The following is a 14,428-nucleotide window of genomic DNA, read 5'->3' as shown; positions in this document are numbered from 1 at the left end:
AGGAAGGGGAAAAAAGCCTCTCATGGGGCTGAGTTGGACTATGTTCTCATAGCACTTCTAAACCAATTTTGGTAACTGTCATTTTCCAAGCATCAAAATGTGTAGAAAGGGCCTCAAAATATGGACTGTCAGTAGTGAGGCAAATCAGCTCTCAGATCCATGTACAGATGTACCAAGGTGCAATCACAGAAAGGCAGCTTAAAATCTATTCATTTGCAATCTTTTCTATTAAGTGATAAACATTACGAAGAATAAAATCATTTTACAGTCAACAAAGTTCATAGCAGGAAACAGAACTAAGTAGCCAAACAGAACATTTCTATAATGTTGAAGCATTCAATACCTCCCCTGACGTCATTTCTTAGCGCACTCAAGCAGGCAGCAGCTGTCACCATTCAGCCCGTCATTTCCTGTTCCAATTCATTACACCCTAGGCTTTCCCCGGAGACACACAACCCACATGGAGATTCTTCTGCCAGTCAGAAAAGATCAGTTCAAAGGATGCAGAAATTGATACGCCACTCTAGAGTGGGTATGAACACCATAATAAATTGCTGCCTACACATGGAATTGTGTTTTAAGTTGGTAGCGTGTGAGCAAAAGCAGCAAGAGCATAAGTTTAGATCTTATATTCGGGGTTTCTTTCATACTGACTGGCTTCTCTGTGGCTGCCAATGAATGGATCAAGTTCAAAATCTAAAGCCAAGTTGGCAATTTTTTATCTTTGCCTTCCTCTCTAAAAAAATACAATAAATAAGTAAGGATACAGCCAATTTACACACACAGGCTTGATGAAAAACTTCAATCATTTGTCTCTCTTTCTTTCTCAGTGATACTTAAAATTCTAAGATTTCAGAGACACATTCACAAACACTTTTATAATCACCACTGATCCCCTCCCCCCAAAAATATCACATGGCTACTGAATGCCCCAATGGAAATGAGGATAACACCCTAATGCAGAAATGAAAGAGCTCAATATAACATAGCCGGCGTACTCCTCTTAACCCTGAGTGAGGCACCTGGGACTGCGAGGGCAACACTGAGCTTTCAGAAGCTTGTCACTGACAGGGGTGCAAAAACAGGCTCTTACATCCCCCTTCTTTCCTGGTTCTGAAGTCCTGGGCAAAACGTCTGCTTTTATTGTTTTGAAGTGGACAAAACCACTGCCATAAAGTGTGCAAAGCAAATTATATATACACATTCTCTTCCTAAAATGCCACCTCCTTTGTGAAGCTGTCTTGATTCCCCATTCAGAATGCAGAGCTCCCTTCTTTACAGGCTATAATATAATTTATACCTCCATTAATGTTTGCAAACTATTTTCTATATGAGTAATGTGTTTACAGGTCTCCCTCTCTTACCAAACCCCCTCTCTCTGAAAAGTTCCACAGCTCAGGGACCAAGTCATTATGTCTCTGGTCCCCACAAGGCCAAGCAGAGTTCTTTATAAATGGTAGGAGCAAAATAAATGTTTGATGAATAAATATGGTGGTGTCAGATTTATGATGGCTAGAAGTTATGATGATGTTAAGAGCAGTTGCTCCCCCACCTCACTCTCTTTTTTCTCTGCATTTGGCATCATGATTATGTGCACTGAAGAGGGAGAAAGATTACATTTTATATTCAACATGTCTGTTTTGATAATGCTCAAGTAAAAACTGTCTTTTGGAAAAATTTCCAGTGTTAAACTGAATTTGGTGGGGAAAAGTTTCAGTCAATCAGACAAAAGGCATCTCTACTTTCTGTGACGGCAGTGTGCTGTCACACACCAGGAAAAAAAATGGGAAAATACTAAAAGCTGAGAGGACTCCACAAGACCCTCCCAGGTGTTACCTACAAAAATTGCCAAGAAGGAAGGAGGAGCCCTGAATAGTCTTTGGTTCTCAAAGGCAGAAGTCTACCTAGACACTAATGAGTGACAACTGTTTCAGGTACACAGAGTAAAAGGAGACACACGTGTCTAAAGAGAGAAAGGTCAACTTTAGGCAATGAAAAGTCATCTCCAAAAAGATTTTCCCCCCTCCATTTTCATCTGTTTCACATGTTATTTTACTATTGGACACAGGATTTGGCAAAACTTTAACAAGTGGTTATTTGGAAATTTCTAAACAATGATCACTTTCTTGTACAACAAACGTTTTTTCCTTCCAAAACAAACAAGATACTTTGCTTTGACAGGGACAATTTCCAATCTCTTAGCACTGAAAGGCATAAAAGAAGATGGAAAATTGTTTGAAATACCATATAGCACTTTTGAGTTTATTAGGCCATTATCCCAAGGGCTGGATTTAATCAAAAGATGAAGAGTATAAGCTCAAAAGCTTAGCTGACAAGAAGCACATCTTGGGATTTTTGTGTTTAAGCTGTAAGCCAGGTTCTCAGAAAAGTAATCAGAAACTAGGCTGGCTGGAAATAAGAAAAAGCCTTGAAGTGAGAGGTGTGATACCATGGGTTGTAGCTGTGACTTGGTCTCTCAAAAACCCTGGCAACCTTGAGCAAATTACCCAAAATCTCATCTGTAAAGTTCCTTCATAATTTCTAAAGCCCCTTGCAGCACGATCAATTTTTTTCAATATTAAAACAAAATATTTTTTATTTATTTGGCTGCACCAGGTCTTAGTCGCAGCATGCGAACCTTTTGTTGTGGCATGCAGGATCTAGCTCCCTGACCAGAGATGGGACCCAGGCCCCCTGCACTGGGGAGTCTTAGTCACTGGACCCCCAGGGATGCATACATACACGCCTGCTCAGTCCTGTCCGACTCTTTGCGACCCCACAGACTACAGCCCACCAGGTGCCTCTGTCCGTGTAATTTTCCAGGCAAGAATATGGGAGTGGGGTGTCATTTCCTTCCTTCTCCGGGGGATCTTCCTGACCCAGAGATCTAACCTGTCTCTCTTTCGTCTCTTGCACTGGCAGGCAGATTCTTCACCACTGTGCCACCTGGGAAGCCTAGCATGATCCATTTTTAATTGTCTAATGTTGTTCCTTAAGTCATCTATCAGTTCATCCAACAATATGAATACTTTTTGAATACCTTCAGTAAATACAATAAAGGACAGTTTCTGTCCCCAAAGAGTGGTTACGTCAGTGAGGAAAGCGAAGGCTTCACCCACAGCTGCTAGGTGCTCATTTATCCATTTCAGCTCTAAACAAAGGTCACCAAGGAGCGCAGGAGGGACAGCAAATGGAAAGGAGTAGGAGAAACTCCACAGAAGCTCTTGGGAGGAAAAGAGGGTAACTTATCACTTCAGTCCGTCAAATTTATTGAGTGATTACTGTGTGTGAGCCACTGTGCTGGGCACTGGCGATCCTGGGGGGACCTGAAGAGATGACACCTCTAAGGAAGCTTCCTTGCATTCTCGGTGATGAAGAAAGAAAAACAGGTTAACACATACATGAAATCCAGATTGTGCTTAGTCCTAGGAAGAAAACAGTGATAATGAGAGAGGATAACGGCGTGTGTCTGTGGTGCGGACCTCATCAGCACAGGGAGGGCTCTTTGAGACGGTGGTGATCAGCTGACTGAGACCTGAAGGCAGGCGAGAAGGAGCACAGCCAGCAGAGGGGCTCGCGGTCCAGCTAGAGGGAAGCAGGAAAATGCTGGGACTGGAAAGGGCTAGAGCAGAGACACCATCTGCATGGTCGGCTCAAAGAGCAGTTACTTTTGGAAAACGTAGAATTAAAGCGGTACAGCTGACCTTGAACGACACGGGTTTGAACTGCATGGGTCCATCTACACGCTGACTGTTGCCAATAAACACTGTAGTAACTCTACGATCCACAGCTGGCTGAAGCTTCAGATGCGAATCTCAGGTGAGGGCAGCCGACTACAAATTTACACTCGGATTTTTGACTGTGAGGGCTGTCAGCACCCCGACACACCCTAGTTGTTCAAGGATCAACGGTAGTTCTCAACTAAGGGTGATTTTGCCGCCCAGGAGACATCTGACAATGTCTGAAAACATTCTGAGTTGTCAAACGATTTGGATTTGAGCCGGGCGGGTACTACTGCTGAGACTGAGAAAACCTGCACTAAAGGAATTAACTGCCCAAAGATGGGTTTTAGTTGTTATGTTATAAACCCCCACGGTTTTGCCAACTTGAATCTTTTTTTTTTTTTTTTTTTTAACTGTGGAACAAAAATAGGTTTCAAGGGGACGTCCCTGGCAGCCCAGTGGTTAAGAATCTGCCTTCTAATGCCAGTGACACAGGTTCGAGCTCTGGTGAACTAGAATCCCACATGCTGCGGGGCTGTTAAGCCTGCCGACCTCAACAAAAGATGCCACAATGAAGATGCCACGTGCAAACTAAGACCAGACACAGCCAAAGATAAATGAAAAAAAAAAGATTTTAAGTGACCCGCCGCTTCATCCACTCTCTCAGGAAACCCCACTGCAGAGGTTCGAGGGGCTCTGCGACCAGCTGAGGAACTCAAGATTCTACGTGTGCAGCTGAACCCGTGGGAACGGGGCCTGAGGGGACGCACCCCACTACTCACTGGAGTCACCTCTGCGCAAGGGACGAGGTTAGGGGCAGTGTAAGAGGAGTACATATTAAGTGCTTTATTTCCAAAATTACCAACGCATATTAAAAATAACGCAAAACGGGGTCCACACAGGGAAGAACTGGAAATGCCTTCAGGCGCGAAACCTCTGTGGCCTGGGTCTCCACAGCTCTTCGTCGTCAACCCGCTCCCTCGGGCACTTGCCTCCGGCACCCTGCGCCGCCCCCGCGCGGGCCCCCTGGCCTCTCCGGGACCTCTCACTCCCGGACTTGGCCAACATGAACTCCATGGTCCCTCAGGCTCCAGCCCAGGCCCCTCGCTGCCCGCGAGATGCTCGCCGCCGCTCTCTCACTTCAGCCAGCAGGCATCTCCTCGACGTAAGGTTTACCTCGCGGAGCGGCCGCGAGCCGAGGGTCCCGTCGAGGTCCGTGTGCGGCGCCTCGAGCTCGGCGCGGGTCCCTCAGGCCCGAGCGAGCCCTCAGAAAAGCCAGCAACGCCGCAGAACCGACGCCGCGCCGGCGGCCGGAATTGTGGACTGCGAACCACCGCCCCGCGGGGCACGCGGACCCGGCGTGGGGGGCGGGGCTCGCTGGGGGCGTGCCAGTCACCTCGCGCCCTCATTTGCATACGCAAGAGCCGGCGCTCGAGGCAGGTCGCTCAGAAGAGCGCGAGAATTAATGAATTATTCACGAAGCGTCTCGTCTCGCCCCGCCCAGGAAGGCCTTGTTGATTATTCACAAGCGCCGAAGGCGAGTTTCAGCCAGAAAAGGCGGTTGAGTCCCAGTCACTGGAAGGCGTCAACCGGCTGAGGTGAGAGCTACCCAAACGCGAGGAATACGGAGAAAAACGGGCGCTTTGAATGTTGTTAGTTCTCTTAGTTTTTCTTTTTTTCGTTTCTTTTTACCTGAGGCTTTAAGTTTGAGTTGAAAGTATTTCTTTTGAGGCCTGAAGTACTCTGAGGAGTAGCGAGAAAGCCGGGGCCGAGGCGAAGGACAGAGGGAACCCCCCAGGTTCCATTGTACCCCAAACACTTGATGATGAAAAATGTCACATTTACTGAGGGGTCGGGGCGGGGGGTGAGGGGGTGGAAAGAACTGTACTGGAAACACATTTCCACTATCAAAGTAGCTTTTAAATGAGATATCGGTGGAAAAGAAGGAATCAGTTCTGGTCGGAGGGCAGTGGTGGGTAATCGGCCCCCAAAACAGACCGATATTTGCGTGTTGCAACATGCAGTCGGATGGGGAGCTTTGGGGGATTATCTTCTCGATCAGGTTTTCTCCAGCTGTGGAGGCATTTTGCCAGAATCAATGGCTGGCGCAGACCAAGAGGGGAGCGAGGAGGGTGTGAGTCCCCACGGGCTGACCTCAGCTCCTCTTTCGCCTTATCCAGGATTTGCCATTTAATCTCCTGGACTTTAGTTCCCCAAACAGTGCAGAGTGTGTCTTGAAACTCAAGATTAGCCAATCACCAAAATGTGCTCAGTTGTGCAGAGCACTGGACATGGTGTGGCTTGGCTGATGAAATCGAAGAAAAAGTAAAGGAGTTTTAATCTAATTAGGATAATCTGATTTCTCCTCCACTGGGCCATAAATCTCTTGAGATGGGAACAGTATTTTACATCTTTGTAAGCCTACTCAAAGACTTGTACATGGTAGTCGCCCAGTAAATGTTGAATAGAATGAATAATTGAAGTAGCATGAAGAAGATATTAAAAAACCAAAAGAGCATGAACAAATACCCAGTTAATACGGTGGAAACCATTTACTCTGAGTGAGTAGGGAGTAGGGGAATTACCAGGGCCAAATGGGATTTGTTAAAATAGAGAATAATAATTTATGGGATCAAACTCTGTGAAACCTCTGAGTAACAGGGTGAATTTTGACAAACAAAGTCCTCTTGCTGGACTTTCCTAGTCTTTGTAGTTTTATATTTACATTTAAATCAATGATCCATTTTTAATTAATATTAGTATATGATGTCAGATTTAGGTTGAGGGGTTTGGGTGTTTTTTGGTCTATGGATGTCCTGTTGTTCTAGCACTATTTGTTAAAAAGACCATCCTTCCTCCACTTCCTTTTCTTTAAACCTGAAGGGATCCAGTTAGTTGCAGAGGATGTTTCCTCCTCCTCCTAACTTTATGATGCAAGCCCATTTATGTTGACATGTACTTCCTTTGAGTAAAGCCATCCTTCATATCATATACATGTAAGGAAGGTCATCTAGCTGCATTTTAGAATCCAGCTATTGGATATTATTCCTTTGCTAGAAAATGGAGTTTCTTGTTTAAAAAAAAAAATGGTTTTGGAAGATTGGGAAAGATGGATGGAAAGCATTAGGAAATCAACTGTTACTGTCTTTGGGCACATGTAATGAAACTTTTTTTGTGTGTGTCACTCAGAATAACACCTCCCCCTTCCACACACTGCCCACCCCCCTCCGCCCCCAACCTTCCAAGGAGGCTTAAGCCTTTAGAAACTAAACAATAGCTGGTTAATCTATATCTGAATCTTGGGTTCACACATGAAAGGGTAAAGTAGTAATTGTGTTTTCATTTTAAATAGGGCAATTGACATGTAGGTCAAGAGGTAAGCCCAGAGTTAGTCTTTATCTGAGAAAACACAGAAATTTTGCCTTTCTCAAGATCGCAGTCCTCCTCAGGGTAGACACATCAGGCATAAGAATGAATGGTATTGAGGACCTGTGAAGTTTCAGATGTGTGTGAATCCAGTACACAAAGTGTAAGACAAATGTCAAAGACATTTGAAAGTTAGAGTTCTGTTCTTAAAACTTACGGTTTTGAAATCTTAGGTTTTTAGATAATGAGTCAGAACAAGGTGATAAAAAAAATCAGAATAATTCTCTGAGAATACATGATCTACAGAGTCACAGCCTCCTGGGGCTGTCATCTTGTAAGCTTTCAAAATTAAGCAGTTTGTACTTGAATAGGAGACCTCCACAATACACCTGCTCAAAGGGAAAACAACAGTTGCAACAGAATAGTTAGAAGTTGAAAGGAAACTGGCTATTTAAAACAATTATTTAGATCTTTTTTGCCTTCCTGAAGCCAGCTTATTTTAGAACACCGAAAAGAGACACTACCATGTTTAGAAACCAGCAAGAAAGTCCAGCAACTAGGAAGGTGTTGGTAGTGCATTATTTTGGATGCAGTGAAAGCAAGGGAATTTCATGGTGCTGAGTCACTGTAGGAAAACCCCTAAATTATGAGTCAAATTTTCTTGATTTTTTAAAAGTTTTATTTATTTATTTATTTTCTTGATTTTTATTCTCAGTTCTGCCACTAAGTGGTTGGTTGACCTTGAATAAATCAGTTGACTTCTCTGGACCTTGATTTTTTTCATCTGGAAAAATAAATGTTTGGACTAGATCATTTAAAGTTCCTTCTACCTCTGAAGTTCTATAATTTTTTTTTCTAGACCCTTAATTCTTCCTTGTCCCTGTATTACTTCTCTATTGATTCAGCATATATTTTTGGAGCACCTACCTACTTTATTCCAGAACTGCATGGTGCAAATCATTGCCAATGGTAACTGCAGCCATGAAATTAAAAGATGCTTGCTCGTTGGAAGGAAAGCTATGACAAACCCAGACAGCGTATTAAAAAGCAGAGACATCACTTTGCCGACAAAGATCTGCATAGTCAAAGCTGTGGTTTTTCCAGTAGTCATGTACAGAGAGACAGTTGGACCATAAAGAATGCTGAGTGCCGAAGAATGGATGCTTTCAAACTGTGGTGCTGGAGAAGACTCTTGAGTCCCTTGGACTGCAAGGAGAGCAAATCAGTCAATCCTAAAGGAAATCAACCCTGAATATTCATTGGAAGGACTGATGGTGATGCTCCAATACTTTGGCCCCCTAATGCAAAGATCTGACTCGGAAATGAGCCTGATCCTGGGAGAGATTGGAGGCAAAAGGAGAAGGGGGCAGCAGAGGATAAAATGGTTAGATAACATAATCAACTCAGTGGACATGAGTTTGAGTAAACTCCAGGAGATAGTGGAGGACAAAGGAACCTGGTGTGCTACAGTCCATGGGGGGGGGGGGGTCGCAAAGAGTCAGACACAACTTAGCAACTGAAAAACAACCCACTTTATTCCAGTACTGCATGGTGCTAACGACTCCAGAATGATCTAAACTAGACACAAAAGTTTATAATATGATTCCATTTATATGAAATAAATGTCCAGAATGGGCAAACTGATATTGATGAAAAGTCTATTAATGGTTGCAAGGAGTCAGGGGAGGGAAAAATGAGGAGTGATTGCTAGTGGAAATGGGGTTTCTTTTAGGGTAACGAAAATCTTCTGAAATTAGATAGTAGTGATGGTTGCAAAACTTCATGAATATGTGAAAACCTACTGAAGTATACCTTAAACAAAACAACTAAAAAATAAAGAAGGAACTAGGCAGATACAACTTTGCCCTCATGTTATCTCACAGCAGGGTGGGGTGGATACATAAATGCAAAATGACACAGTATATATTACAATGTGCACATAAGTGGACTTGATGGTGAACCAGGGAATAATTCCTTGAGAAACTGATACTAACCCCATGTCTAGAAGGTGAGTGGGAAATGGAAAGAAAGGATGTTTCAGGCAGAAGGAACATTACAAAAACCTGAAAGCTGAGAGAATATAGGTTAATTAAAGAAGATAAAGTTCATGGGGTTGCAAGGAGTCAGACACAACCAAGCAATTAACACTTGTTTTGGGCTTCCCTGATGGCTCAGTGGTAAAGAATCTGCCTGCAATGCTGAAGACCCGGGTTCAGTCCTGAACTGAGTGACTAACACTTTCAAGTAGACAAGGGACTTCCCTGTTTGGGAAGAATCCGCCTGCCAATGCAGGGGACGTGGGTTTGATCTCTGGTCCGGGAAGATGCCACATGCCGCAGAGCAACCAAGTCCATGTGCCACAACTACTGAGCCCATGTTTACAGCCTGTCAGCTGCAATTGCTGATGCCAGCACACCTCGAGCCCATGCTTTGCAACAAGAGAAGCTACCACAGTGAGAAGCCCACACACTGCACCTAGAGAGTAGCCTGCTCAGGCAGCAGCGAAGATCCAGAGCAGCCAAAAATAAATAAATTAATTAAAAATTTAAAAAGTAGATAAGAATAGCTGATGCATAAAAGTATAAGGGAAAATGGTTAGAGATGTGGCTAAGGAAGATTGAGACTGATCTTGAGAAGTTTGAATTTCATCCTGAGGGCACTGGGGGCCCACTGAAGCATTTTAGTCCAGGAAATTACAGAGTCCCATTGGTAATCTAAGAAGAATACGCTGGCTGCAATACCAAGAACAGACTGGAGATGGGTAAGGCCAATGACAGACTGGTGGTTGAAGAAATCCAGGCAAAAGATGAAGCTGATCTGATCTAAAGCAGAGATGACACCATGTGCATAAAGTGAGGAGTGGACGCTTAAGAAATATTAGGAGACTGGATGTAGGAATGAGGGAGGGAACAGAGTTGAGTCATAGTTTTTAGGCTTGAGCAATTTAGGTATTTGATGCTGTCATTCACTCAGCTAAGGTACAGAAATAGGTTTAGGGCAAAAGGATTCACATTTGGATATATTGGGAAAACCCAGCTGAAACTGGTTCATAGTCAAAGGTACAGATCTGCAACTCCCCAGCAAAACCTAGGTTGGGGTAAACATAGAAGAGTTGTTAGAATAGAAATAGTAATTGAAACAGTGAAAATGTATTTTTTCACCCAGGGGGTGTGTTTAAAATTTTAAAAAGAAAAAAACTCCTGGGACAGAATCCTGAAGAGCACCAAAAACTTAAAAAGGGGCAGGGAAAAAAGCCTGAAGATGACAGAAGGAACAACTGGGAAGCTGAAGAAAACAAGGAGTTCAGATACTAATATAAGATTTTTAAAACTAAACATGCATATAATGAAATGTGTGTCAGACAGTGTTTTGATGCCTTACCAATAATGGCTTATTTAGTCCTCACAACAAGCCTGGGATGTAGATACCATTACTGACTGTATGTTACAGATGGGGAAACTGAGGCAAACATGTGCATGAAATAATATGGCAATTGGACTGCAGACTGGGATTCGATCCTAGGCAATTTGGCTCCGCAGAAGTTCATGTGCTTAACCACTATGCTGTGTTTCCTCTCCAGATAAATACATGTCCTGATAAACACTCTTAAGAGCCCTGAAAAGCTGGATTTACTGTCTTTATTTTACGAAAAGGATACTGAGGCCCAGCAAGACTAAGTAATTTGACCAAAACATAGAGTTGCTAGGTAGTTGAGCAGAATTTGAACCCAGGTTCCTTAACTACAAAGACTTTCTCCCAGACTGCATTAGCAGTGCAGTTAATTTTCTCTGTATACATACATGTGTGTATGGAAAATTTAACTTCACTAATCTTATAAATGTTAATTCCCCAGATATGTACCAAATGCTTAATAGTGACTAGCTTTGAATCCCTCTCAAAAGCAAGTATCCTGGAGGGTTGAGCTTTCAGCGATAATATAAATTAAACCCAGGTTATTCATATATTCCAAATACATGGATGTAGTAAAATGCATTGTGTTCTAATAGCCTGATACTATTTTCAGAGCTTGATTTTCTAGAAATGCCATCAGAATACCTTGAGATCATAGAGAAATTATTTAAAAACCCACCAATATGAAAAACCACCCACTTGAAATCATTCCCTATTATTTATTGTCTCTAATAACTACCCCATATGTGGTAGTTTATCTTGGTTTACTGGGTCAGAACTGGAGTGTAAACTCTTATAGTTACTTATTTTTCCCATTTTATTTTTTGAAGTTGTAAAGGAGACAGTGATCATGTTGAGTCACTTTTGAAGGTTACGCTCAAAAATGAAGGTTATAATCTGAAGTCAACAAAAGACACCTTGGAATCTTTAAGGACCAAAGGACTATCAGGTGGTTGTCAGTCTCATTTAAATCTTGTAAAAGAGTGTCCCCTAGTGCTGCTCTGAAGAAGTAAATTGAGAGAAATTATTACCTGTTTATAATCTCTATCACCACCTTGTGGCAGTGTCCTTAAATAATTCTGCCCTCTTTTATTTGCAAAATCGTCCAGAATTTTGCATTAATTTATACACAAAATCAAGTCACAGGCTATCCTAGGTGATCCAGAATTTCTTTAAGTGGATTATTTTACTAATATTTTGGTCAGAACTCCATAAAATCTTGAAACAATATAAATTAAGTCCTTTAAAAAGAAAAAAGGAAATTTACTTCTTTTTTGTTAGTGAAGTGAGATAGTGAAAACTGTATGTATTTTTAAACATTAATGCTTATTTATTGTGGTAAAATGTACATAAAATTCATCATCCCAACCATCTTTGAGTAGGTAACTGAGTGGCACTAAGTGCATTCAATGTTGTACAACCATTACCACTACCCATTTCTAAAAATTTTACATCAGCCCGAGTGAAACTCTGTACCAATTGAACACCCCATTCCTTCCACCCTCCAGCCCCTAGTGACCTCTGTTCTATTCTCTGTCACTATGAATCTGACTACTTTAGCTATCTCTATTCATTTAAGTGGAATCATGTGATAGGCATCCTTTTGTGTCTGGTTTATTTCATTTAGCATAATTTTTTAGCATAATATTTTCAAATTTATCCATGTTGCAACATATATCATAATTTCATTACTTTTTAATACTGAATAATATTCCATTGTATTTACCGTATTTTAAAAGTCCATTCAACTGTTCTTGGACCTCTGGGTTGTTTCTGTCTTTTGGCTGTTATAAATAACAGTGCTATGAACATTGGTGTGTATCTGTTTGAATCCCTCCTTTCAATACATTTTGGGCTTCCCTGGTGGCTCAGATGGTAAAGAATCTGCCTGCAACACAGGAGACATGGGTTTGATCCCTGGGTGGGGAAGACCCCCTGGAGAAGGACATGGCAACCCACTCTAGTATTCTTGCCTGGGAAATCCAATGGACGGGAGCCTGGTGGGCTGCAGTTCATGGGGTCACAAAGAGTTGGATACAACTGAGCAACTAACACTTTTTGATACTTCTGAGTTTAGAAGTGGAAGTGCTGGATAGTATGGTAAACCTATTGAACTTTTTGAGGAACTGCCATACTGTTTTCTCCAGCAGCTGCACCACTTTACATTCCTACCAGCAGTGTACAAGGATTCCAGTGTTGCCACATCTTCACCTACACTTGTTATTTTCCATCTTTTTGAATAGCCGTCCTAATGGGTATGAAATGTAAACTTTAATTTTTGAGTTGACTTTGAAAATCAATTATACATGAAATTAACTCAAGAAATAATTTTTAAGCCCCTGTTATATAGAGAGCACTTTTAACACTCTGAGGGAATAACAAGGATGAGTAAAATACATTGTCAAACCTTTAGGGGATTTGTAATTTATTATTTTCCTCCAAATGTATTTGGGAATGAGGAAGTCAACTTATATTTTCCTTGGGTGGTTGGAAAAACTAATCCAGATATCTTACTCTAATTTATAGAAAATTGGTTGTGGAGATGTTTATTAAACTAATTTTCCAAAGAATACAATCAAATGCTAATTATATAGTTCTTTGGAAGATTCGCAATAAAAGGATTATGTTAGGCAAGGTCTCTAATTAATTTTTTTTTCTACAGGTTAGATTTGTTAAAAGAATCCTGATACATTACTATCATGGCCACTGTTCAGCTCTCTCGCTCTATCAGAATTCACAAGACATCTAAGGTATTTATTAAGAATTAAAAGAAAATCAATGACTATTTAGTGAGTTAATTCAGAATCATGGCTTTAATCTTTGGTGTTTTTTAAAACAGCAGCTTTATCAGTTAATTGGCACATAATATCCTGGCAGAGTATGTCTACATTTTAACTGGCTAGTGGACTGAGGATGTTCAGGAAATTAGAATAGATTCCTATGAAGTAACTTCCTGGGTGCTTGTTTCATGTTTATATGTTTAGACTTTCTAGAGTAAAAGAGTTTTGTGAAGTTTCGAGTCCAGAGAACTACCAGTTGAGGGAAGAGTTCTAGACGTCAGGCTCGAAGCATCTTCAGATGAAGGTTCATCTCATGAGACATTCAAAAAATGAAGATCATGGCCTCTGGTCCCATCATGGCAAATAGATGGGGAAACAGTGGGAACCATGACAGACATTATTTTCTCAGGCACCAAAATCACTGCAGATGGTGGCTGCAGCCACAAAATTAAAGGACGCTTGCTCCTTGGAAGAAAAGCTGTGACAAACCTAGACAGAGTATTAATAAGCAGAGACATTACTTTGCCAACAAAGGTCTGTATAGTCAAAGCTACCATTTTTCCAGTAGTCGTGTATAGATGTGACAGTTGGACCATAAAGAAGGCTGAGTGCCAAAGAATTGGTGCTTTTGAGCTGTGGTGTTGGAGAAGCCTCCTGAGAGTCCCTTGGATTTCAAGGAGATCAAACCAGTCAATCCTAAAGGAAATCAATCCTGAATATTCATTAAAAGGACTGATGCCTAAGCTGAAGCTCCAGTGCTTTGGCCACCTGATGTGAAGATCTGACTCATTGGAAAGGACCCTGATTCTGGGAAAGATTGAAGGCAGGAGGAGAAAGGAAAGACAGAGGACAAGATGGTTGGATGGCATCACTGACTCAGTGGACATGAGTTTGAGCAAGCTCCAGGAGATGGTGAAGGACAGGGAAGCCTGGCGTGCTGCAGTCCATGGGGATGCAAAGAGTCAGACACTGAGTGACTAAACAACAACGAGAGTAAAAGAAATCAGAAACAAAAAAAGATATTTAAAGAGAAGGGTTCCTTGTTAGACACTCACTTCTGATACACACCGTGACGCAGTTACAAGAGCTGAAGGAGAGGGCGCTGACAGAAACTAGGATCTAGGGGAGCATGCCGGGGCCAGGCGACCT

At 42.0% G+C, this 14,428-nt stretch overlaps 1 protein-coding gene across 1 annotated transcript in view; it reads left to right on the top strand.

Annotated features, from left to right (window-relative positions):
• Window positions 1-5,210: 5,210 nt before the first annotated feature.
• Window positions 5,211-14,428, top strand: part of HORMAD2 (HORMA domain containing 2) — a 61,012-nt gene continuing 51,794 nt past the window's right edge. The window contains exons 1-2 of the mRNA XM_043901383.1: window positions 5,211-5,320; window positions 13,162-13,249. Of these exons, the coding sequence (XP_043757318.1) occupies window positions 13,199-13,249 (51 nt within the window). The 5' untranslated portion in view covers window positions 5,211-5,320; window positions 13,162-13,198. The remainder of the gene's footprint in view (window positions 5,321-13,161; window positions 13,250-14,428) is intronic.

The sequence above is a fragment of the Cervus elaphus genome, chromosome 5, assembly GCF_910594005.1.
Source record: "Cervus elaphus chromosome 5, mCerEla1.1, whole genome shotgun sequence".
NCBI lineage: Eukaryota > Metazoa > Chordata > Mammalia > Artiodactyla > Cervidae > Cervus > Cervus elaphus.
Note: the sequence above shows the minus strand (reverse complement) of the source record. Positions and strands in the feature narration are given on the sequence as shown.